The 27569-nt window shown below is 40.9% G+C and overlaps 1 protein-coding gene across 3 annotated transcripts in view; it reads right to left on the reverse strand.

The window, feature by feature from the left end:
* LOC114105005 (calcium-dependent secretion activator 1) overlaps positions 1-27569 on the reverse strand; it is a 471729-nt gene that overhangs the window by 84190 nt on the left and 359970 nt on the right. For 2 of the 3 annotated variants that reach the window (XM_034637086.2, XM_034637084.2), the window contains 4 exons: positions 24277-24383; positions 17396-17552; positions 16223-16364; positions 3232-3387 (listed from right to left, as the gene is read on the reverse strand). In XM_034637086.2, coding sequence (XP_034492977.1) covers positions 3232-3387; positions 16223-16364; positions 17396-17552; positions 24277-24383 — 562 coding nt within the window. Of the gene's footprint in view, positions 1-3231; positions 3388-6717; positions 6865-16222; positions 16365-17395; positions 17553-18768; positions 18790-24276; positions 24384-27569 lie in introns of all 3 variants that reach the window. The other variant, XM_034637078.2, reaches the window with a different exon arrangement.

Consider the following 27569-nt stretch of genomic DNA (forward strand, 5'->3'; position numbering starts at 1 on the left):
CGTAGCCACCAAGAAGGCACTGCTTTAAGAGGGATCTGTGGCAGTTTTCTAACAGTGCTTAGGAGGACCACACAGCTAGTTAGCTCAGGAAAGGATGCCAGTTTGCTATCATACCCCGGGTGCAGGCAGAGAAGCCAAGTATAATTTCTAAGGTTGGAAGCCCAGTTCTTAAGGGGGAAAAAAAAACTCAACCCAACCCTCCAAACACCCCTATAGATTATATGATCATGTTAAAGATAAACGTATTTTGGCTTCTAAAGACTCAGTACACTGAAGTAGCTTTCTAATCATGATGATCATTTTAAGCTATGCTGAAAATACATCCTCTTCTAGTTTTGTGAAAAAGGAGGCCTGATGGGGAATTGAGTTGGACAGGTCCCTGTGCTGATCTTCCGAGGCTTGTGTGCCAGTTCCGGCCCAATTTGAGAGATGGAAATGCTAAATCGCTCCCTTCCAATGAAGTAATCGTCTTCTGTTTTCACAAGAGAACTGTTCATAGCCCTTGGAGTGTGGGGCTGTGAGAAAAGCAAGATGAATGTAGAATTAATATGACTGAGAGGGCTCTTTGGGACCCAAAAGCCAGGCATGGAGAGTTCACTTAACCCAGCTGGCTTCGTGTTCAGCTCAGACCTGACACAGACTAGGCTCTGAGGCTCTGTAAATGTCTTGTCAGACGGATGCATTCGATTTCTTGGAAGCTCAGACCTGAAGAGTGCCTGCCTGACTTTTTGGCATTGCATATTTACATCTGTGAAACAATATCCTCCCTACACTGTCTGATAGCAGGGGTTATTTTATTCTGTCCCAAAGAGGAACAAGGTGGTTCTAGGTTCTTCTAACACAGATGTTATGAGTTAAAACACCTAAGGGCTTCTCCAGGACTTCCTCTAAAGCTGGAGGTCAAGGGATGATATTTCTACCAGCATTTGCTCTTGGCTGCTTTGTGCCTGTGTTTGGGGCCTGAATTGAAGGAAATTCAGGAGTCCAGGAGCCATACAAGTGTGTTGGCCCAACTTCTGCCAATAAAAGGTGACTTAACTCCTACAACCCTAGCATGCTTCTAGGTCCTGGGGAGAGTGAGGAGATTTGACGGAACCAGGTCCATGCCCTGCCTCTGTTTAAGATGATTGTAATGTGATAAGGAATAAAACAGTCCTATCTACCTTTGATATCCTCATATCGTCCCCTTTTCTCTGAGCAAAGGACATAAAGGACTGGCTTCTCAGCAGAGGACATAAATGTCTTTTTGCACAATTGTGTGTACCTAGAGCAGGAGCTGGTAAGTCTTAATTTGAGTGCTTTTCAGCCCCTAGGACAGATTGGGGGAGGACTTTTGGCTGTAAAGAACTTTCCTGTAAGATGTTTAATGGTGGATGGGTTCAGCTATCAGAAAAGTATAGCTTTTGTTAAAATGGATATTGATTCTGTAGGAGACGGTGGAATTTGAAACTGTCGGTTTGAGAAATAGGCCTGTCCTTGGGTCTAAAAGTGAGAAGAAAAAAGCAAAGTCCAGGATCTGGATCACCAGGACTATAAGCTTCCAGAAGCAGCATTGAGCACCTGCCCAGATTCTCCAGGGCGCACAGTTCTTCCCCAATTCCCACCAAGAGGCTGTCCACCTACCTGGGGTCATGATGTTCTTTGGCCTTTTTGGTTTCCTGTTTTGATTACTATTACTTCTCTTTTCCTCTTTTCTTCTTCCAAAATATAAGATGATGAATTCGGAGCACTTCCAGGCAAACCCTGCTCCCATCACCCACAACTGATCCATCAACTAAACTACACAACATCTGGAGAGCTGGAGTAGCCTGTGCAGCTTGTATTGTAGTGGTTTTTTTTTTTTTTTTGAATGAGGAAAAATAATGGGACAGTTATGAGTTGGAAAAAGAATTGGGGCTTGGGCCTGGGGCAAGCAGGGTGATGATGATGAGGATGTCAAGTCAGTGGATTTCACGTCTGTACTTGATATTCAGCTATGGATGCTCCATGGGGGAAGGGAGGTGGTCCTTCTTTCGACATGCCTGCTGGGGACTCAGCACTGTGTCTGGCCTACGGGAGGAGCTCAGTTTTTGTTGAAGGCTGCATGTCGTCCTCATTCTCTTCCCCTTACCTTCTTGGAACAGTTGGCTTAGGAACTTCAGGTACAGTGTTCCAAGTCCTACCCTAATCCTACAAGCCACAGTGACAAAACGGGCAATTTGTGGGAAGGTAAAGTGTATGTTTAATGTCTCCTGCCCACTTCCTGATACCCAATCAGATTCTGGCAGAGACAATGAATAGTTATCACACTATAGGTGCTTACTTCACATATACAGAATGATTGACAGGACTGGGTCTAGCCTCAATTTGCTGGAAAATCGCCTGTACCAAATATACTGGATACTCTAGAATTGTATGTTCATTTTTTTTTCTCTCTCTCTGTCTCTTTTGGTACTAGTGATTGAACCCAGGGGTGCCTAACCACTGAGCCACATCCCCAGCCCATTTTAAAATTTAAATAGAGACAGGGTCTCACTGTATTGCTTAGGGACTCGCTAAGTTGCTGAGCCTGGCTTTGAACTTGCGATCTTCCTGCCTCAGCCTCCTAAGCCACTGGGATTACAGGTATGCACCATCATACCCAGCTTGTTCATCTCTTTTTCTTTCCTCTCAACACTCCACCTAGCTACATACATTCATGTATTTAACAAATCTTACTAGGTAAAATATTTTTGTGTGCCAGACACTGCTAGATAATGGGGATACAGAGATGAACAAGAATGAATGTGGTGCTGGGTGCAGTGGTGCATGCCTGTGATCCTAGAGACTCAGGAGGCTAAGGCAGGAGGATCACAAGGTCAAAAACAGCCTCAGCAACTTACAGAGGCCCTATCTCTCTAAAATTAAAAATTTACATTTAAATTTAAAAAATGGGCTGGGGTCTGGGAGTGTGGCTCACGAGTCAAATGCCCTTAGGCTTGATTCCAGATACCAAAAAAAAAAGAACATGTGTATCTTTCCTTCCTGATGCTGATAACCATGAGAAAATTGGCAGCCAAGTTATTTTGGGTTTGGGACAGATGGGTGGCAGGTGAATACAAGCTAGATTTGGGTAGTTAGGGATCCAGCTGGCTTTTATAAACAATAACCGTCTCCATTAAACTCCAAAACACAGTGAAAGAGAAGACACCATCCTGGTGCCAGTGGACAGTGGCAGAGACATGCTGGATCTATCCAGCCACCTGTGCTTACCTTTTGACACAGGACTCAATCATGTCACTTGCCATCAGTTTCAGCCGCTGTTCCAGATGCTTTCCAAATTCTTCCTCGGGCCAGTGCAGGTCCCGGATGAAGGTTTGAAGGGCATCAAGTTTCCAGAATAGATCTTCTGAGGTGCCTGATCCATTACTAGCAGGACAAGAATTAGAAGACAAGAGTCACCCAGTAAGCCCCAGGCTCTGTAGAAATGAACACAGAGACAACTGACGGGGGGCTAGGAGGCTTTAGGCAAACAGTGGCTTCCACATACAAAACGACGCGTGTTGGCGGTGGAGGTGGGGGCAATCTCCACCGCAGCTTTTGAGTTTTACCATACAGGACCTAGTCATCTTTGCTCTGCCAATTACTCCAGACCAGTGAGACGTCTGAAGAAGGGGTTGGTTCCATAGTAACTAGGAGAATGGCGTATGGTAAAAATCAGCCTTCCTTCAATAACCACATTAACACATGTGATGATTCAGATGAAGGCCACGCACCAGGGGGAGAAGTCAGTTTCCACGGATAATAACTACATGGCAACATGCAGTTATTAAGATTCAGGGTTTCATGCACTTCCCCAGCTGCCCTCCAGAGCGGAGGCTTCTTGGAGATTGCACAAGACTTTTCAGTTTTAGTGCTAACAAAGTGGTGAGCGAGGACCTGCTTTCTCTCTTGAAGAGCTGGAAAGAAACTGGGTGGGGGGCATCAAGACGGGGGGACACCTGGGTACCCCAAACCCAAAATTCGTGTTCAGTTTGATTCTCATTCCAATTTTCACAGACCAGCCTGCTGCACAGGCAGCCCCAGGAGGAGGGGAGTCAGGGCAGGGGAGGTGAGTGGACCGGAGAGATTTGCAATGCTGCAGGGCTCAGAACCTGAGCTCTTTTTTCGGCCATACTGTCTTACCCAGTCCTCTGTACAGATGGGGAAATGGGAGGTGATTCCTTTCTGTCCAATGATGACTAAGGGACTTTTACCTGGGGCATCCACGGAAAGCCTGTGTATAGGAAATGATCCACTCTCATCTTGCCCTTTGCTGGCTTTCTCTTTGGTAACAATCCCTTTTGGAACTCTGAGGGGTGGCCGCCCCCCCTACCCTCTTCCTCGCATACCACTAATGCTAACACGGTAATTTATAAAATGCCCAACACACCATGCATTATCACTTGTTCTGACATCGTCTATAGAAACAGATGAGAGTGGGTGTTTCTATTGTGACAGATGCCAGCTGCATTGAATTAATGCTTCAGAGAGAAATATAGCTAGTGCATAAATGCATACACAGCTACTGCGGGGTGGGGGGGGACGGGGCAAACTCCCAACATGCCAGGAGGGAGCCTACGGCCTGGACCGACAGGGTAATGTTTTCAGGACAGACCAGTCTAAGGTCAGTACGTAGATGTTATCTGACACGTAGGAGCAGGTAACATGGAAACACGTCCTTAAAATGAAAGGTGGCAAAAGGAGGAAATTGGAATCATGAAAAGATATGGAATCAGGCATTTCCTGGTGGGTGATAGAGAATCCACGCCTCCTTCTCAGATACTGCTGTAAGCATCGTTCAGAAGAGATGCTTTTGTCTCTCTGCGGAAGTTCAGCCTTTCCCCCCTGTCCCATCCTAGGCCTGGGAAAAAAAGAAACCCCAACTTTGTCTAGTCTAAGCCCCGTTTTGGAACTGCATGGTTTATGTTTTAAATCATTAAGTACATATGAATGCAATAATTGGTATTTATTACAACAACATTTTGACACCCATCTGGTTTCAGAGTTTCAGAAAATTCTCTTAGGGTTTTTTTTTTTCTTTGAAGAGCTTATTATTAAGTTTTGACATGAGGAAAAGAATATTTTCTTTTTATTTTTAAGATAAACTGCTAATGTTAAGGCAATAGCACCAAGATTATTTTGATTGCTAAGCAGTTACCAAAATGTGTTCCCACTCATGCCTTAATTAATTGAATGGAGACCATTATCTGCTTTATTACAATGTCTTGATTCATATCTTTTCAAAAACAGTGTCACAGAGCATGCAGAGAAGAAGGTAAGAGAAGCTCTAAGATATTTACTTTTAAATTTTAAACAGATGCTACCTAATCTAACTTTTAATAGAGTCATCTTAGCATGAATATGATATGTTTTTCTTAGATGATTTTTTTTTCCTGAGAAATACCTTTTTTTTTGAGGGGGGGAAGGCTTTAATTTGTTGAACATATGATTTCATTGTGAACTTGAGAGCAATTAGAGGTTTTTAAAAATGTGAGGTAGCTTTGGAGAAGCCAAGCAAGAAGCCCTTTTAATGCCCTGTTCTCTACCTGGAGTCTAAGAACATTAAAAAAAAGCTGACAGCCGTCCTGACGAACGTGATTTCGAGATTTCAAAACATCACTGCCAGTTTCAGATCATTTTTTTTATTCCTTTGATAATAACACTTTCCTTTGAAAACGTGCCAATTTATTCTTTCAAGAAAAAGCTTATCTGGCCTATAATTAGCTGTGGTCGAAGAAAAGGATCAAAGGAGGGTATAGAATTGCTAAACCTTATTTCACTTATTAAATCATGCACGTGGTTCTAATTTAATTTCCCTGAGGTAGAATTTAGGGATGCCGGATCTTCTTGCTAAGGAAAAAGGGGAGAGGATTCCTTTCCTCAGCTAGAAGAAATGGCTACTCAATGCTTACTCCCATGAACCACTGGACTTGAGGAAGTAATCCAGGCACCAAGAAAACTCACCTCATCCAGCCCTGATATTAGCAGAGATGAAGGACGACCCTACGTCTCAGACCACAGATGACGTGGCTACCCCAAATTTAATATTGCCTGGTCTGAATCTTGCTTTTTCAAATTTAGAGACCTTCTTGCTACCTAGATCTCAAAAGATCCTTACTGTAACTTGACCTAGGAATGTATCTTTACATAGTATTGACATTACTAGGGCTTGATCCATTCAGAAATTTTCATTTAGTCCTGCAGAAACTGTTACTACATTCTGCCATTTGCTGACACCGGAAATATGCTTTGTGGCTTAAACAGTCTCTGGGACTCATAACTATTATTTTAAAAAAATCAAAACTCAGCTTTGAGGGAAGTATGCTTCCCTTTTGAGACTGGGATCAGGCAAGAAATGGCTGGCCAGCCTGTCCAATAGGTTTCCTGGACTATTTTTGGGTGACTAACTCCCCAGAATCATGTCACCTGCATGAAAAAAGGGGGGTAAAATCCTTTCACAAAAGAATTCAGGAAGTGAAACATAGTCCTCAAGTGTTCAGTGGGCGTAAGACAAATTGTTAGTGCTGTATATATAGCAAACGTCTTACAAACATGATGTATGCCAGAAATAAACAATATTGTCTCTGCATGATCAGCAAAATATGTCTAATTATCCATCTCCATCTCTGTTATATAGGATGTATAGAAATAAACAATACATATCCATGCCAAGATCACTTAAATTTAAATTAGATCTAATGTGAACTGAATACACACTCAGCATCATATATAGCAGCCATCCATGACGGTGCCGAAAAAGTAGGCATTTGAGGGATGCCTAGAGGGATGTTAACTGGTAGATTTGGTACTTTGGGAAGGTTCACATTGGGTAGGTTCACATTGGGTAGGTTACTGGTTAAACTCCTGTGGAAGAAACAGACAGAAAGAAAAAAATACCATCACAGTGACAATGCAGATGTGGCAGAAGCACAACGACTGTTGTAAATAAATCGGCTAAGTCCACAGCAAGACAACAGTAAGAACTCAAGCGACACACTTCAGGAAGCAGCTTACGGACGGCAGCTGGGATGTGGCTCGGGATGCAGAGAGAAATGACGCACGTTAATGAAGAAACAAACAGAAAAAAATCAACAGGGAGTGGCTCAGAAGGGCGGACCCTCGAGGAGGGCCCATGAACAATGATCACATTGTTTCAATGTCTTCGTGAGGGGCCTTCTGTTTCCAAATCCATTGTCAAAAGAGTCCAGAAGAGAACTTGCCTCATACTAAGAACTTGAAGTTCATGGAATTAATTCTTGGCATGGTGGGCGGACCAGGCTGGGGCTGCTGTGAATTAGGTAGAATGGATAGCAAAGGCAGAGGAACAGGTGGAGGGGGTAGGGGAGAGGTTGATTGACAGGTGTTGTGTTAGAGTCTGCTAGGAGGAATAAGCTCTCGTGTTCACGTAGGGTGAACATAATTAATAAGAATGTGTTCAATATCTCAAAATAATTAGAGGAGAGGAATTTGAATGTACTCATCATAGGAAACAAAATCTATAAGGATTGATATGCTAACCACCCAGTTCATCACTACCCAAGGTGCACATGAATCAAAATATCACCACCTACCTCACATGTATGTATAAACAGTAGGTGTCCATCAAAAAATAAATGATAAATTTAAAACAGAAACAATGGAGCACATTAACTTTCTTAGTCTCATTTATAAGTATTATCCAAAGAGACACACTTTTCGGGTCATGTATTAGATACAAGACAGGATAGAAAGCTCATCCCCTTGAACATACACAAAATGATGATATGCAGAAGTTGAATTCTTTCCAACTGCTATTTCTAAAGCTGGGAAGTATGTGCAACGGGGTGACAGAGTTGATGGCAAAGATGAAGAAATTGTATCAAGAAGGATCAGCTCTGAGTAATTTTATACAATACTTAAAATGCAAACTTTCTGCCCTCCCCAAACTAAGATAAAGTACAATGGAGAAATGTTTGTATACAGAAATAGACACCTAGGGGAAAAAAAAGAATCCCAAATGCAGGACTCATATCAAATTCTTCGACCAAAAGTGATTTCAAATGTGACTTCATGTCATACATAGTAGGTGCACTTGGATGTGGGATATGTCTGGGAAAGAATCAGGATTACCGGAGAGGCTGGGGATGCTTTATTTCTTTATATGAGTGATTGTTAAATAGATGTGTTCACTGTGTGAAAATTAATCAAGCTACACATTTTTTTTCTATAAAAAGTTAAAATCAGTTTAAAATGCAGAAAATATTGCTGGACACCATGGCACATGCCTATCATCCCAATGGCTTGGGAGGCTGTGGCAGGAGGATTGCAAGTTCAAAGCCAGCTTCAGCAACTTAGCAAGGCCCTAAAGGAACTCAGTGAGACTCTGTCTCAAAATATAATATAAAAAGGGCAAGGGATGGGGCTTAATGGTTAAACCCCACTGGGTTCAATCCCCAGTTTTAAAGAAATGCTCCAAATATTAAAAATGTAACTTTTTCTCATTTTTTTTTCAACAAAGATGGATCGCTAATGTGATAGAAGAAGGATGGGTGGTTTTATGAGTAAAGAGAGAAAATAAAACAAAACAAAACCCTCAACTTGAATCAACTGCCTCTCTCTGGAGAGTCCATGTCACTGACTGTTCCAAAAGCTGGCACTGAACGCCTAGGAATGGCATTTTAAGGGTGTGCTATCCAGCCAAAGTCACTGGCACGGTAGAGCCCAGCCCAGCTCCGCATCTGAGAGGAGCCTTCCTGTTTAAGTGGAGTTGACAGCACTTTGGCAAAGGAATTGAGGTTCTCTGTTTTGGATCTTGCAGGAGAAGAGCAGGGTTTGCCAACGAAGCTCTGCCCCGGGGAAGCTGTTTGACTAACAGGACTCCTGGAGGGCTGGAGCTGCCTCTGGGGGCTTGCTCAGTGGGGTAAGCCTCTTTCTAAGTCAGAAATTCTGGACCCTTGTAGATCGTTTGGACACCTGACACCCTCCAGAAACAAGTTACTCTTTCACAAGGGTGACATAGCCCTGGCTGTAGAACGAAAACTCTAGAAGGCAAAATTGCCAACCTGGCATCCTCTCCTTGAGTCAGAGGAACAGGTGTCTCCCAGATTTATCTTTTATACTTCTCCTTTTTGGGAAAGCCCACTAAACATCCCTACTTGGAAAGAAAGGGTGGATTTGTGGGGATGGCCTAGAGAAGGTGAGCTAAATATGAGTACTAAGTAGAGGAAGAAAAATGGAACTCTTCCCTCCGTGTGTCTCTGTTTAACTCAGGAATTTGCCTTTGAATTCAGTCCCTGGTGGTTCTCAGTCTTAAACACTGCCATGTAACAAATCCGTTAGCAATTTCCACTGAGACATGTGTAAGCCTATATAAGCAAATGTGATCATTAAATGATACACACACTGAATAATGATCAAGGAATTAGGAGATCCTAGAGATGGCAGCCTGGAAAGTTAAAATGTCAATTCTGAGCAAATTAAAAGTAGCTAGGAATGAATAACATACAAATGTATGCAGAAAAGCAACTTAATTTAAACATATTAGCGGATGGTGGGTACACAAATTAGAAGTGAGCTTCATTTTGCACACGAAAATTAAAAAAAAATACTTATATTAATCAAAGCATATTATATTTGTAAAATATGACAGTTTGGCTACCCTCTTGCACTGGGCTCATATAGAGACATTTCCTTCAGGGACATATCATAATGGTCAACTTTTAAAATGATATAACATGCTTGATATTTCTGCCTTAGCAAAATAATAGAGTGTATCAATAATGTTACTAATATTTCATTTGGGTATTAAAAACATATTAATAATCAAAGAGGTGAATTACAAGCATAATATTTCACTATTATCCATGGGAAAGGGGAGAATGTTCTAGTTGCACTCAGTCCCGATGATCAGGCTCCTGGAGCTGTTGGTGGTTGTAATGAATTATTATGTTTAAAGAGGGCCCTTTATCAATAATCTAAGAGCCAGTTAGTCATGCTTCTCTGTTAAGAATCATAACTTATATGTCACTGGATAGTACAAGATGTGTGAACAGCGATTCTAAAAATGGATACATGTTAAAAATCAGATTCATTGGGGCTGAGGCTGTAGCTCAGTGGTAAAGTGCTTGCCTGGTATGTGTGACATACTGGGTTGAATCCTCAGCACCACATAAAAATAAATAAAGATACTGTATGTTCATCTACAAGTAAATAAATATCTTTTAAAAATCAGATTCATTCATTTTGGGGACCCTGATGAAAAAGGATAACTTTCATTTCATTCCCATCTGTGAAGCATTGGATTAAAAAAGTTCTCATCTACCCTCTCACGTGGATGAATGTTTATAGTTGTGTGTGTGTCTAATCATTTCTACTGATGGGAAGGACCAGAGGTGGAGTCATTCCTTATTTACTGGAATTAATTTTATGCAAGACTACATTTACCTGCAGAGGGGCACAGTGTGTCTTCTGTCTGTGATTTCTGCTTCAGATTTATGGATGGGGTATATTTTAGATACAGAACATGTTCTACTCTTATTCATTTTTTGCATGAATATATGCAGTGTATCTTTTTTTTGGGGGGGGGCATCGGGAATTGAACTCAGGGGCACTCAACCACATCCTCAGCCCTTTTTATGTTTTATTTAGAGACAGGGTCTTGCTGAGTTGCTTGGGGCCTCACTAAGTTGCTGAGGCTGGCTTTGAACTTGTGATCCTCCTGCCTCAGCCTCCTGAGCCGCTGGGATCACAGGCCTGTGCCACTGCGCCCGGCTATGCTGCGTATCTTGTCTTGTCTTGGTGCACTGGGCATCAAAACTCTCTCAATGTTCTTAGGTTTAATCCTACTTTGGGGGCATGGGCATCCTTTGATATCTTCTCAAGAGTCTCCATAGTGACATTCATGACCCCCTCCTTCTCCACAGGAATTTAATACCACAGATATACTGTTTATCTGCTTATGTATTGCATGTAAAAGAAACAGGTGTCTCACAAATTTATCCTTTCACTTCTCATTTTTGGGAAAGTCCATTAAACATCACTACTTGGGACTAAAAGGTGGTTTTGTGGGAATGGGCAAGAAAAGGTAAGCTAAATATATGAAAAGACTAACCTACTTTACTATGCTCTGTAAAATGCCAATTTTCACCAGCTTGGGGATTATAAAGCCCCCAATTGAGGATGCAATGCCTACAGAATTAATTTCCAAACTTCATGGGATTTTGGAACCTTTCAAGCCTGTCTCCAAGGCTTGTTTCCTCCTTTCTTTCTTTCTTTTTTAAAAATATTTATTTATTTTTTAGTTTTCGGTGGACACAACATCTTTATTTTATTTGTATGTGGTGCTGAGGATTCGAACCCAGCGCCTCGCGCATGTCAGGCGAGCGCGATACCGCTTCAGCCACACCCCCAGCCCTCCTCCTTTCAATATTGTGATGGCTAAAGGGAACATTCCTCGTTCCCTTTGCAAACTCTGCTTCCTACCCTGTTTCTATTTCATGCTCTTTTCCCAACACCCCTATCCCTTTTGAAATTTTAATCTCCAAGCCATTACCTTCATGGTCTCACAGTTCGCTCCCTCTAATCTATGATCTCGCAATTCTTCCTTATGGTATTTGTACACTGGTAAGTATTTAGTCATTCTTCTTGTGTGAATGTTGCCCAGGCTCAAGTAGATTGAAATCTCTGCAATCAGGTGAATGTATCTTTTCTTCTTTCCTATTCTCATCACTTTCCTATTGTTATCTTTACAATCTTCAGCCTGTGTAACTTCTTTCATCAGTATGCCAATTAGTCATGAGGAGTCACTGAGCATAGATTATATCCCAGATCCCTGCTCTAGCTGCTAAGGAGATAGTGACAATCTTTTTTTTTTTTTTTTGCGGGGGGGATACTAGAGATTGAACTTAGGGGCACTAGACCACTGAGCCACACCCCCAGCCCTATTTTGTATTTTATTTAGAGACAGGGTCTCACTGAGTTGCTGATGACCTCACTATTGCTGAGGCTGGCTTTGAACTCATGATCCTCCTGCCTTAGCCTCCCAAGCTGCTGGGATTACAGGCGTGTGCCACTGTACCAGGCTGAGATCGTGACAATCTAATGTGTAGATGTGTACAGATATGAAGAGGTACATTTTCAGGAATGTGAACATTGGAAGAGCTTGGTTATTCTGTGCTTGTTTTATAAAGGACTGCATGAGTCTCAGCAAAATCAACTGAGGGAGGATCTTGGTGGCCCAACGTCATCTAGTGACATGAGTTCCCATGCCAAATCTGATCCTTGTCAATTTGACACTAGGCCACCTACACGTTGCTAAATTGTCTCTGGTCTGATATTTCTTATGATTAAAATATTGACATCATTAGCAATCTGGAAATGGACATTAAGTTTCAGATTTTTCATATGCATATCTCAGGCAGAAAGGAAAAAAGTGCATTTTGAGAAAAGAGGAACCCAAACTTTACTGTGTGCATAGATCATGAAGCAGCACTTAGATTTACCATTTGAATCCATCCTAACCTAAAATTATAACTATGAAGCCAAGGATTCCTGTGCTTGGAGTGTTCAAGGAGAGACTGAGTGACCACATGTCAGGAAAAGGCACTGGGGATGGGTTGGGGCAGGTGCTAGACTTGGCCAGACTTTGGATGAGGTGCTTTCTGGGATTTCGTCCACCTTCAAGGCCATATGACCGATCAGCAATGAGCCAACAGCAAAGAGCTGTGGAAATGCTGTACACCTGCTTGTTGGTGGGCTGCCAGAAGGGGTGCAAACCACCTGCCCAACTGTGGGTGGTGATCCTGTGACACATCCTGATGGACACCCCAGAGAGGGCTCCCTTGAGCTGTGGTTAGAAGCTCTGCGGGGGCAGCTTCCACCAATGTGCAGAGATTCCAGCCAGGACTGCATATGGCACAATGAAAATAGATGTAGTCTCTCTTTTCTCTCCTCCCAGAGATGGAAAGACAGCCGCTGGATTTTCAGGGGAAGATGACCATAGGACTTAGTCATTTTACCCTTTCCATCAAATAACATTGGTTGCATTAAGCCCAGATAATTATATCTCCCTTTTCATTTATAGGGCCCTATTTTGAAATGAGGAAATTGGAAGGAAAAATAATACTTTTAACACTGTTTTTTTAGCAAACTCAACACATTGGTAGCATTTTCTGGTCAGAGAGCTGTTTTTCTTTAATGTTTTTGAATACTGGTGATTTCGAAGATAGCTTTTACAATGCCTTTCTCATTTTACCTGTAACCATGACTTCTGAAAAATAGAAGAATAAGAACTATTTGAGGATAGCAATTGTTTGACAGATAGGCTGGTGTGTGTGTGTGTGTGTGTGTATTGGAGGATCATGGAGCCCCAACTGAAAGGAATGAGCAAATCTAAATTTACCCAAGTCAGTTTCTTGTTTTTTGGGTGAGCTTGATGAAAAGGATTCCAAAAAAATCATTTTTACCCTTCATCCTCTGCCATTCTACAAAGCCGTCCCACACCTTCCTCATTCTGTTTACAAATCAGCTAATAAAACGTGTTTGGTTTCAAATAATTTTAATTTAGTCTGTGTTTTAGTTGGCCCTTTGAAATCTCTCCACATCCTCTGAAAGGTACGTACTGTTTAGTACAATTTTAGCACAAATTGAACAAACTGAAATCACACTCACTCGCCAACAGCACAGTTTTGGACGGCAAAGACTCCTTAAAATATACACGCGCATCTGCATAATTTCCAGGTGATTAAAATCACAACTCTGATTCCTTTATGAAGCTTCAGATCTTTAAATCATCAATCCACCAATTCCAGTTCTTTTCCTCAGTAAAAAACATCCCCAACAAAATATTCCCAGACTAAGACTTCCAATTGTGAAAACGATTTCAATTCTATCTTTACTTCTGATAGTACTAAAAATATTTAATGCTTCCAAAGGAATAGCAGTCATATGTTTGGCTTTTGAAGAATTTAACAGATTATAAAATGACTTAGGTGACATTATCACAGAGCTCCACGACAATTCTCAGACCCTGGGTAGGGACTGCTTAAAAAAATTGGTTTTGCAGATGAGAAAACAAATTACTAGAGTTTTGTTCAAGTGCTTGCCTTGGACGATGAGGTCCTAAATCTAAGCCTTTTAAGGAACAGTGAAGGGTACTGATCATTCCTTCCAAGGTTTGTTGGCATTTATACATTTAAACCCAAATAAGTACATGCTATTTCAAGACCATTTTGTTTTCAAAATGGGGATATTACTCATTTAAATTTTTTATTTTATTTTCACAGCTATTCTCCAAAGCAGAATTGTATTGATTATAGTGAGTGATTAAAACAAAATTAGTGTTGGGCACAATGGTGCACGCCTGTAATCCTAGTGGCTTGGGAGGCTGAGGCAGGAGAATCTCAAGTTCAAAGCCAGCTGCAGCAACTTAGCAAGGCTCTGAGCAACTTAGTGAGACTCTATCTAAAAAAAAAAAAAAAAAAGAAGCAGGGGGTTGGGGATGTGTCTCAGTGGTTAAGCACCCCTGGGCTCAACTCTGGCACAAAAAAAAAAAAAAAAAAGAAAGAAAGAAAGAAAGAAAAGAAAAAAATTAGAAGCCTCTCATTAATGCCTTACCATCAAGGGATCCAGTTTCATCCTCATGAGTTAAAAAGGCAACAGGGCCATGTCAAGAGGCCATTATCAACCTAAGGATGATAAGCTAAAATTTAAATTTCTTGGCATTTGCAAATAAAGAGTTACTGCCTATTAACTTGCTGTCAGTAGAGCAAGCTAGAAATCATTCCTTGTGGCTCAGAGAAAGCTTAATCAGTCAGTCATATACAGTGGAATATTAGAAGGAGAATCTTAATTTAGGAAATCGCTTAAAAACAGGTCAAAGATTCCATACTGAGGACAAGCTTCTTGAATATTTATCTGGACTTCCTTTAGGTCATTAGGACACAGTCTAGTCCCACTTTGTTCTATATGGATTGCTATGCCCCAAAGATGTAAAAGGAAACAAAAACAAAACCTAAAATTTGATAGGGAAAAGCCCGAACCAGACTTCACTAGACTTTTGCAAACCACACCACAAACTCTCCACACAGGGGTCTCTATTTACAGACAGGGAAGGCTGGGGCTGAGCCTCTGGCATCCTGGGGGGCATAGCCCTCTTCTTGGCTGGGGAATGGAGGTGATACAGACTCTACCAAACACAATCAAATGGGACCTACTATGTGCTAGACAGTGGTGAACATAAACAAACTCAACCCACAGGATGTCCTGTGATTTTTTCCTGCAGGATAGAAAAATCCATTTTAAAATGCAGACTGTGGTCAGGTACATTAAGGAAACTCTGGGTTAATCAGAGGTGAGCAAGATTCTGTGTAACTAGAATCTCAGAGTTGGCAAACTAGCCCGCTTTGTGGCTGTTCAGGATAAGGGTATGGGTGGACGAGTTGGGTAGGTAGTGTTTCCTGAAGTCATCTGGCTGTAGAGTTCTTTTTTGAGGTGTGTCTCAAGGGCCCAACCCAGGAATAGCAAACTATGCCCTGTTGGTATATAAAGTTTAGCGGAACATAGCCACAGTCATCTATAACTATTTTCATGATACAATAGCAAAGTTGAGTAGTTGTGTTGCAGATCATGTGAATCAAGAAGCCTAAATGTTTATTATCTGGCCATTTTTTGTTTGTTTGTTTTGGTACCAGGGACTGAACCCAGGGGTGCTTAGTCACTGAGCCACATCTCCAGCCCTTTGTAATATTTTATTTAGAGACAGGGTCTCACTGAGTTGCTCAGGGCCTCACTAAATTGCTGAGGCTAACTTTGAACTTGAGATCCTTCCCCTCAGCCTCCCGAGCCACTGGAATTACAGGATTAGTCATCAGGACTTTTATAGAAAAAGTTTGTTAACCCTCTGAGAACCCTATGGAACACGCTTTGGGAAACACTAATTGCTTGGGATAACACCATTTGAGGAAGATACACAGTACAAATATCACCACCAGGTTTATATCACTTCATCCTTATCAAACTTTGTGCAATAAAACAAAGGTTTCACTTCATAAAACATTTCTCAACCTCTTCCCCCCACCCCATTTGGGCAAGAAAGGTAAGAGAACCATGGTAGGAAATAAATAGAGTGCTTGCTTTCTATTCAGACTAACAATGAAAATGTCATGTGACACCATCAATCCATTTCTGGATGACTCTCCAGCCATTTGCACCCAAACTCCGATGGTATCAAAAGAGGTTTCCTTACTTGACTGGTTCCCATGACTCCCGCTCAAAGCCCCTGTGAATGGATTGTGCAATTGAGGACTCCATCAAATCCACATATCTAACAACAAGTGGGGCAAACAGGTCTTGCAGGTGTTTGTGGAATTTTCCATTGCACAAATTATCTAGAACAGAGAAGCAAAAGCTTGGTAAGAACCCACAGTTGCTTTATCAAAGTACAGTGTACACACAGAGATGATGGCATTCTATATTAAATACCCTGCTTTTAAGGAACTGGTCCCTGCCAGCCCCCACCCCCCTGCCAAATAAAAGAGGAGGAAAAAAAAAAAGAACATGAACAGAAGTTCTTGCTTCAATCTCTTTGGAAGAGAAACGACATTCAAAAATACTTTACTCATTTTGTGTCATTTAAGGAAAAACAATGATGTTCCTTCAAGAAACAACATAATAGTAATGCATACAATCTTTTTTTTTTGGGGGGGGTTACCAGGGATTGAACTCAGGGGCACTCAACTATTGAGCCACATCCCCAGCCGTATTTTGAATTTTATTTAGAGACAGGGTCTCACTGAGTTGCTTAGCACCTCGCTTTTGCTGAGGCTGGTTTTGAACTCGAGATCCTCCTGCCTCAGCCTCCTGAGCTGCTGGGATTACAGGCATGCACCACCGTGCCCAGCTAATGCACACCATCTTTTATGTTTACCTAGCTCCCATTCAGTTACCAGGAAGAAAGAACATTCTTTACTCCCTCTCTTCCTCCATCACCCTCTCTAGGCAAGGAAAATCAATTTACAGCTATTATTTCCATAAGGCACATTGTAATTGCTTGCAGTGCTATTGCACCAGAAATCATTTCTGACCGAGAAAGCATCTTCTGATAAACAGTGCCCAAGGTGAAGAGGGTAAGCTAATTCATTTGATCGAGGACAAACAAATCACAAGGCATGGACACCTCTTCTCACACTGCTCTTGGGTTTTTTTCTTTGCAGTTAAGAGAGGGCCTCTCTGCCACAGGACACTTTCTGGAAGAAAGGGAAGGTCCCTGAGCTGCGAGATGTGTGCATGTGTGTTTAGGTCACGGGAGCACCATGAAGCTCTCCATCCAACCCATGTTCTCATTGGGGTAAAGATGTCTTAGCAATCTGTTTGTCTGCTCACTACTCCAGAAAGTCAAACAGTCCAAGATGATACATACATTCGGTTCGGAGAAAATCGTTCAGTAGTTGAAACAGCGGAAAACTGTCCCATGTATCTGGGGGTTGCACTTCTAATGCTGCATCCATGTCCACCGCAAAGAGGGACAGGAACGTCTCTGCGTGCTCCACCATTAAGTCCGACCACCACGCGAAGGCCTTTGAAATGTGGCAGAAAAACAATAGACACAAGAGGCGGTGAGTTTCTCTCTCGGATACAAGATGTGATCTGTAGCCCTCGCTGTTCAAGATTGACTATGCATCCAGCAGGGTGTGGTCATTTTTATTGTAAAGAGAACAGCATTTTGGAAACAAATGGGGGCTCTCGGGGTCCAAGGCAGTGCTCCTCGTGATCCCAGGCCTGCCACATGAGAGCCTCTTCTCTGACCTGGAGGTCAGAGGTTGCAGCTGTAGAAATGACAGACGTGGAACTTCTGTTCAATTTACAATAACTCAGTAGGTTTGGAGTCATGCTGTCAATCACCGTTGGTGGCTAGTTCTTGCTCTAAAATATTAGAAGAGGGGAGTTTCTTCACTGTGTTTATGGGTTTTCTGCTGGTCTAACTTGAAAATTGGTCATTATTGATCACATTAATCTACATGTCTGGGGCTTCATTTGTCTAGGGTCTCGTACAAACTCAGGGACTCGTGTATCCCTACATGTTGGGGATGTTACTTCTATTTCAGGCTAAGTCCAAGGAAACCATTACTGCAATTGTCCACAGAAAGTGTGATTTGAAATCTCTTTCAGCATGGAGGTATTTGGTTTTGCATCCAGTCTGCTGGAAAGATCAGGCTTAAGCTAGGAAACACTGAGTAAAATCAGGACTTCACTTCTCTGGGGGTTGGACATGTATGTACATTGAAAACCAAAAAATATCAGTGAAGTAACTCATTTTCATGCACATGGGCCCTTGGAAAACATTGTGCAGGGTCTTAGGGCAATCATTCACATCAGACTTGGCCAGATGTGAATGCAATTCAAAGGCATGCATGCATGTTGGCTAATCATTTCTGGCAGAGAGCATGCAGAATGTGTGGCGGTGTCAACAGGCCCTGTTTTGCTGATTTCAAAGAGAGCAGAAAAAACAAATTGCCAGCCCCACTAGCCCCCCGCCTCCCCACTCAATGCTGTAAAGTATTTACACTGGAAACACTTTCTGGAGCATTCACACGCCCCTCCCCCCAAAAAAAGGTGGGAAGGGATTTGAAAACATGAAAGATGATCATGGAAATAATTCCATAAATGGAAGGGTTTGTTCAATGGCCAAGCTCTTCTGTGATCTAGTAGTCATTGGAGGGGATAATCTATCAGCCACTAGGAGGCAGAACAGAGGTCCACCTCTCTTCTTTTGTGAGATTTTACTTTACTTACTTCTCCTTTATCAACATGTGGCTGGTTTGCAAATTAAATGGAAAAAATCAAGTCATGGACCATTCTGCAAGGTTGGCTTGACTGGAAATAGACACCTGCTGTTTCCATTTTAATTTACAGTAAAACCTCACGGATTCAGAGTTATGGCAAAGAGAAATGCTGGTCTGTCAACAAAATTTAGCCTAAAGGGTTGGCGTTTTTAACAGAGATATCATTTAACAGCTTTTGAACATAGTTTGTAATTGGGCACCAAAGTAAATGGTATTCATAAAGTCTACATGGGTTATCATACCCATGTATCACAAATGTGTACTTTAAAAAAATTCTTCTAATAATTGTGGATAATTTAACATATAAATTGAAATTTTAAAAGTGGGGGATTTAATTTCATAGGTTATGGGATAGAAAAACTATGGAAAGTCTCTAACTAGTAAGAAGAGCAGTTAGAATTTCAAGGGCAAGTTTGAGATCATGCCAAAAATTTCACTTAGGAGAAATTAAAAAAGCCACATCTGCAAGAGTATTGTCACAGATTCCAAGCATTTGGGTCTGAACTGATGAGGTTTTATTGTAATTTGACCATCTGGGGTGAGAAACCTGGAGTCTGGGGTTGCTTCTCTAATTACTGACTAAATCCAGAAGAGGAAGAAATCCCCTGCCCACCCCCCAAGCTTTCCCAGCCTTCAGCCTCTTAGGCAGAGACTCTAAATACTGGAACTTGCTGGACTCCCATCCCCACCCTTAACCCTATATGGAGGGCCGACTCTCATCAAATCTGATCCAGGATATTTATAAAATTAATAAAGGTGAGTATTTTTTCTTTTATTGATCAACTACTTCTTCGGGGTGAGCCAAGCAAAGCTGGGTAGACCCGGTTGCTCTTCCAGACACAATGTCAAGAAAAAGAAGGAAAAAAAAAAAAACAAAAAAACACAAACCAAAAGAAAAACAAACCATAAATATCTGAAGTTAAAAATTTCTTAACCCAATCTCATATTTAGTTTTTACCAGCTTTTATTTAAAAGTTATAGACCAGAGACCATCAGAAACACCACTTTTACCACCTATAATGAATGTAATCCCTTGTTGTAATTTAATATAATGCCAAGCGAGTATCTACAGTCCTTGAAATAATAATCATCTAGATTGGCAACCTTAAAAAGAACAGTAAGTACTGTGGTATGGGTCACCATTATGGAGGTTGGTGGGGGAATTTAAAATTTGAGTGAACCAAGAGAATTTAGATTTGGGACTTGCAGAAGAAGTGAAAAACAAGAGCTATTTCTGTAAGGTAATTCTTTTAAAAACCCTATCATCCAATTTAACTCTCAAGTAAGAGATAAAGATCCTCTCAAGGGCAATAATAACCAAAAAGCCAAAGTGTAATATTGATTCAATGAACAAAGTGTATGTGACTGGTTTGAGGGACGCCTTCAAAAAATAGATGATACATATTTATTTATTTCGTGCCTGTTCCTACAGGTAAATGCTATTTTTGTACATGAGCAAATCTTCAGAGTTTGTGGGGAGCTAATTTGCAATGTTCATGGGTATTTGAAGTCTCAATAAACTTCTTCCAAAGATATTCAGAGTCACATATTGGCTTCTAAATACTTACCCAGTGCTTTTCCCTATTCAAAGACAAAGCTGTGTGCTTTAGGGGTACAGTTCACCACACTGAACACACTTTGTTTTGCACACAAACTAACATGTATATATGTACCCCTCTGTGTACCACAATACATATATACATATACATACGTATACATAGAGAGAGATCAGGAAGAGAAAGCAACAATATGTGAAAGCATAATTCATATGTGCATTAGGCTTTTCGAACAGAATTTAACTGGAAGAATGAGAGAAATGTGACAATTGTTACCCTAAATGGCATGTATTCACAGTATAGAATGTGTTCTTAGCCAAGGCAATTTTTTTTTTCTCTTGGGACATTTAATTGCTTTATCTTGGAATTAAATATGGCTTAAAGATTGTTAATTTTTATTTGTTTTTGGATGGGGGCAGGTTAATTTCTTTCGTGTAGTACTGCCCAACAGCATGGCTTCATGGTCAAGATCCATGCTTAGGACTTAATGATTTTTTTTAAGGGGAATGATTTTTTTAAGGGGTTTACTGAGCACTCAGAGAAAATGGTAGTGAGTACTGGGCACGAGAAAAAAAATTCATTCTTTTTGGAAGAAAAACCCTATCTGAGGTGTGCCAGGGAAAATTCCACCTTTCTGCTGCACCTTGGCACTTTCGACCTGGGCTGTGTGCTGGAAACACTTGAGCAGCTTTGAAAAGTGACTGATGCTCCCTAGGATAGGCCAGTTAATGGAGCTGGGGCAAGATCTGGGAATCTGAATTTCCTCAAGCCTCTTAGGTGATGGCAATCAATAAGGGGACAGTGAGAATAAATAGGTGTGTGTGTGTGTGTGTGTGTGTAAGGGGGGGGCTTTCAGGACCACTCCACCATGAAAGGACTCCCTCTCCTTTCAACACTTTCTGTCTGTTCTCATTCATCTGGCACTTTCCATATAGGTTTTGTCCTTGGCATGATCAGACAATCATATATTTAATACCACAATAGCCAAGCTTTTACTTGCTGTGTGTCAGGCACAAGGTCAGGTCCTTTGCTTAAAGTAGCCTCTAACAAGGACCACCGTTATCTCCAATTTATGGGATAAGAGAGGTTGAGTAACTAGGTCAAGGTCACAAAGCAAGGAGGAGGCACAGCAGGAGTTCACAGCACAGCTTCTCAGGCACATAGCCTGAGTTCCTGCTACCCTGCATTCTCTCCCTTGAAGGGCAAGGCTCCCTTCTGCCCCTCACAAAGCACCAGGGTACTTGCCTCAGCAGATAGAAGATGCTCCATAGGCAGCTCTGACTGAGTAATAAATAGGATTCTGTGATGGGGAGAAATGACTAATTTGGGAAATAATCCTATACATTGATCTAAAAGAAAATTTGATCTCTGGAAATCCAAAGGGTGTTAAAGTTCTCTTCCCTAACTTCTAAAGGTACTAATAAAAACAGAATCGAATTTATTTGAATTTATTCAAATTTATTGTGTGTTTTTGAGCTTGTATTCCTGAATGACTTTTATTTATATATATATTTATTTATTGTTTTTTGGTACCAGGGATTGAACCCAGAAGTGGTTAACTACCTGAGCCACATCCCCAGCCCTTTTAAATATTTTATTTAGAGAGAGGATCTGGCTAAGTTGCTGAGGGACTCACTAAGTTGCTGAGGCTGGCTTTGAACTCGTGATCCTCCTGCCTCAGCCTTCTGAGCCACTGGGATTACAGGTGCCATGGTGCTGGCCCTAAATGGCTTAAATATACAAAGTTAAAATATTTTGTGTTGATGATTAGAGAGGCTAGGTGGGATAATGTTTAGCAGTTAGTGATAAAGCCCTTTTTAGAAATGTGAAAAAGGCCTTCCTTAGAATATAAACTTTCCCTTGGTGGCCCTTTTGAGAGATGTAGAAAAACTCAACATCATTTCTTAGCCTGTAGTAGCCTCAGATAATAACTTGATCATTAATCAAGTGTATCTGTTGTTTTTCTTCTGTTATTCACTTAAAAGCACAGTGGGGACTGAGACAGACTGTCTTCCTTGGGTCCTTGTCTCACAAATGTATGGATCAAGCCTGGACCCCTCAAATCTGGAGAAGGCAGGTGGGAGCTCCCGCCCCCCCCCCCCATGCTTCTGGAGATGATTTTGAAGATACCCAGAAAGAAAACACTTACCACCATTGCTGGAACCCTGAATGCCCCCGATCTAAAAAGACCATCGTGTGTGATAAAGACAAATCCTAACTCGACTCATGGGTCAGGAAGTCAGCCCAGGTGTGCGTGGCTGGAGGTTGTTGATTTGATGTCCCCTGTCACTCACAGCTGAGGGTCCTTGCTAGGTGATGTATGAGTTAATGATTCCCACCTAAGGGGACTGTAGCCCATCCTCAGAGGGGACTTTCGGGGCCATGGTGATTCTTCGGCACTCTCTCTATATATAAATACTGTATATATGACTCACATACAGACAGTCTAGAGGGAGATTAGTATCACTCCGACGAGCTTCTAGTTACTAAGCTTGGGACTCATTTGCTGTAATAAAGGGAAGTACAGACGGACATAGGGAACTACCACAGGCTAAGGACAGAATCAAGGCAGGTGGGAGGCGTGTGTGGGATGTAACTGCAGTCATTGTAGGTATACCAATCGCTTCATGCACGCACAAGAGAATCACCCCACATTTACCCTGCCGTGGAGGGCCACCCATGTCACAAGCAGTCCACTGGAAGTTGCTGTTACATTCCTTGGGTCAGTGTTAGAAAGCAGGAGCACCAGGGGGGAAAGTCCCATTAGAAGACATGGTACTAGAAGGGCATGCACAGAGTATGACAGCAGGTGGCCGGTTCATTCGATTTAGTCACATACCTCTTTCCCCTGCCACGATCAGCCAAGATTGAATAGAACAGTAGAGAAACAGGGAGGAAATTTAAATATGCAATCAGGCATTAGTTGGGCTGGTTGGATTTATGGTGTATTATGTATCTCTTAACTGGTCTGTCAGTTTTCCGTTAGTCATGGGAATGATCCCTTTAGGTGTGTGGGAAATAACTTTTATGGAACACTTTTACCCCTCCCCCTTTTCTGTAAATCTGAATGCAGAAGGAGAATTGGTGTAATTTTAAAAGAGGCTATTTTAAGAGAGACATGATTTTCAAGCTCAAATTTTAAATGAGTACTGCTATTACTATTCATCTTCATAAAATGTAGAAATCACTTCTTGGAGGGTTGGGTTGTTTAAGTCCATATAGGTTTGGGATTTAGTGGGTCTTGAAATCTCTGTTTATCATTATTATCAAAATCATAATATTTATAGTGGTTTGAAAAATAAAAGAGTGAACTGTATTTATCTAGGTGTGTATTAGGAAACTGACAAGTTGAACGACACAGAATAATTTGCTTCTGTCACTGCGTTTAACAACCCAGGTGATCTAAAATAAATAAATAAAAAAGAGATCCTAGTACAAGAAGAATAAGTTACAGAGATAGATTCAAAAACATGGCTCTCGATTCACACACCAAAGAACCCTTTGAAACAACAGTGGCGGCCACAAAAAACAACCACAAAAGACCAAAAATAAATAAATAAATAAAAAATAAAAAGAAAGAAAACTAGAATTTGTGTGTTCTGTATAATGGTAACCAAATGTGGCTTGAATAATTCACTTTAAGATGAACTCACCTCATTAGTTTCTTGCTAGAAACATATGAAAACTTAAGGTTGAAATGTATAACCCACAACCACTGCGTGCTTGCTTTAAGCAACTTTCCAAAGTCTTCTCCTTCCAAAACTTCCACTTTGATTCTTTTTGCAAGCCCAGTTAAAAGAAAATGGCAGTTAAGGCATCTGATTCAGGACCTGGTTGGTTGAGTCAGCTCTGTGACCACAGCTAAGGGAAGCTCAGAGACATTTCCCACCGAGCCTGCTCACCTCTGCGTGGTGTTCCTCATTTTGTTGAAGGACTTCAATGACTAGTTCAGCGAGACGTATTGTATCTTCGAGCTTTTTGGCAGGAGTGATTAACCGGCCTACATTTTCTGTAGTACAAGAATTAGTGTTAAAATTCAGCGAACGTGGCAGGCTAGTTGCATGGCCATTAGAACTAGTGGATAAGAAATTTTGAATAGTTACCAACTTTTTAAAAAAAAAGTTTCATGCAAATGTTAAGTGCCATGTAATTAGTAGTGAGCAAACCATAGAACCGTTTTTTATTATTATCACCATCGTTATAATAGGTATTAGGAAAAAGCAGTGCTCCAGCTTCAAATTTGCATAGGAAGCTACATTAAGACTATGACAGCCCATTTCAAATTTAGTGACATTTTGTACACATGTTCTTTAAAGACAGCATAAAAGCACTATCCTATGTCATTCTCTAGTCTGTGTTCAGGCTACCTGAGGTGGGAAGATGTAATAGAAGCTTAATCTTGATCGCTGCTATGTCTATTTTCTAGAATGGTCATTCAGCATTTAATACTACAGCATATTTTTTTTTCATTCTAGGTATGTATGTTGGTATTGGGATATTCATTTTGAAAAAGCAGATTTAAAGTTCTGTGTGCTTCAAGGTGTCTAGGGAGGAGATTGAAAAGAAAAAAACAAAACCCAAAACAAAAAAAACCAAACAAACAAACAAAAAAAATAGACATTTCCAGGCTATTATGGAGAAGGCAGAAGAGAATTCTCAAAAAGGATTTTGGAGATAGATTATTACACAAAGTGGTAGTAGTTTGTGCCATTGGTTGCTCTAATTGAAGATTTATCCATTAGATTGCAACAATGTCTTTGTTTTTTGGTTTCTTTTTTGTTTTGTTTTGTTTTAGTTTCTTTTCTGTGCACCACACCTAGCCCAGGAAGAAACTGAACCATCCCTGGCTTTCCATTGCAGCCTTCAGAGAGCTGTGCTTGGCAATGTTTGGCAAGGCCATGATACTGCCAAAAAATTATCCATATTTTTATTGGAGAAAAGAATCATATTTGAAACATCAAGTGAGACTGAACTTGCAGGGAAATTTGCATTTCCGGCTGAGTCCCTTTCAGACCTTGAAGCCTCAAAGTCATTTAGAACACATGGGGTCCAATGGAAAGAAGTTGTTCAGCAGAATTGCACAGGAGGTATATAGGTTCACAAAAGGACTGCTGAGGGCTGGGGATGTGGCTCAGTGGCAGAGAACTTGCCTAGCTTGTGCAAAGCCCTGGGTTCAATCCCAGTACTGCAACAAAACAAAACAAAACAAACAAACAAAAAACTTCATAAAAAGGTTCTTTTTGGGGGGGAAGGGGTTGGAGATTAAACAAAATTCTAGATGGCTAATTTATAGTAAAAGTCCTCATAACTTCCTTTTGTGTATTTCTTATCATATCATTAGTAAGTTAGGATTTCCTAATGAAAAATAAATTTGGTGAAAAGAATGCAAAAAGAACGTTGGAGTCCCTGGGGGCCAAGACTGGAGAAGAGGATTGGGTAAGATTGTCCAACCAGGCCTGGTGGCTGGCATGACAAGGGCTTTCAGGGCACTGGAATCTCCATTGTCTCCACCACGCCCAGGTGGAAATGTGGCTGGATCTGGTTGGAGCATGAAGAGGGGAGTTCTGGGGGAACATCAGACATGTGTCAGATGGAGAAAGGCCAACAGCCAGTGAGGAGATGTGGAAGTTGAGTGTTGACAGCTCTTGCCTGGTCCAGAGCAAGAAATACTCAGAGAAAGATTGACTGGTGCTTTTGGGGCCCCTGATCTGTTTGTAATTTTATAAGGAGACTATCATAATTTCATTAATAGGCTTTCAGGCATTTCTACAAACATACTGCGTATATATGTTTGAGTAATATGTGTAGAGTGAGGTATTTGCATTTTGATAGTAAATATGCATAGGCTACTATTTTTTATTAGTTGATACTCACATTTACACATCAATTTGCAAATTCCTCATCCTATACTTATTACCCATTTGACACATACACCCACATACATACATCACACACTTACATACATTTTCTAGAAACCAGACAAGCCTGCACATTAATACAAATCTGCAGGAAATTCCACTGGGACACATCTTTGAGATCTCTCACTTTAAAAACAGAGAGCATTTTCCTTTTGGATGGAATACTCACCAAATCTAAGGGGATTCTTGCTGTATCTAACATACAATGCAGAAATGAAAAAATAAATTTAAAAAGCGTGAATAATTTTTTATGTTTGGAGAAATCCAAGATGCTTAAGATAGGACCACCTGAAGATTTGTTTTAATATGCGGTACTTTTAGATTGACTACAATATAGAAATCCATAGATACACATAAAGTGTGCATGTGCACACAGGCTTTCTAAGAGTGTGTGCACAAGTACCAGATATGTGTATGCCTGATGAATATATATACAGACAGTATGTTTAATAAAACCTTTTTCAATTTTACTTGAACATGCAACCATTCAAGTGAGCTGGTTAAGAATCTTTTAATCTAGAACACTTGATCTGCCAATTCACCCATTTAGCCAGACTTTCGTTGACCATCAATTAATTATGGTTCCATTATCTGTAGATCAAGCCATTTGAGTGAGACATAGTACTATTTTCCTGTTCATTTGCATAGCTGATTTACTAGCTAAATGGCAAGGAGGCAAAAAAAAAAAAAAAAAAAAAAAAAAAGACTAGACATGATTTCTCTGAGATGTTGTCTTTAAAGAAAATATTGTGTAAAATCCTTCAGCGCTCCCCTCCCCCCACCCGGAGGTCAAGGAAAAGTTTGTGCTTAGAAATGATTTTTTTTTTTTTTTTTTGCATCACTTCTGCTGTCTTGAAATGTACTGCAATATTCCTGTCCCCCAATCTTGCACTAGCTGGAGCACTGACAAAAGAGAACTAAAAATACAGTATACTTAGGAAACATTTCATACAACAGAATTGAAGCTCATAACATATAAAAAATTGTCATGCAAAATGTTATGCAACAACAATGTTATTTTGTGCTGACATTGAGATTTGAAAATGTTGCATATGTCAGACAGAGCTAGACAAAAAAAAAAAATGTGGACATTTGGAAATAAATGCTCTCTTTGAGTATCTCAAAACCTACAGCATTAAACTCGAGAGCCCAAGCCTCAGCTTAGTATTCCAAACTGAAACAAAATTTCAAGAAGGGAAAGTGAACAGAAAAGCCAACTAAACTAGAAAGCTGCCGAGTACAGGAACAATAGAAGTTTACAGTACTTGATGTTGGCC

This window comes from Marmota flaviventris, chromosome 1 (genome assembly GCF_047511675.1).
Source record: "Marmota flaviventris isolate mMarFla1 chromosome 1, mMarFla1.hap1, whole genome shotgun sequence".
Taxonomy (NCBI): Eukaryota; Metazoa; Chordata; class Mammalia; order Rodentia; family Sciuridae; genus Marmota; species Marmota flaviventris.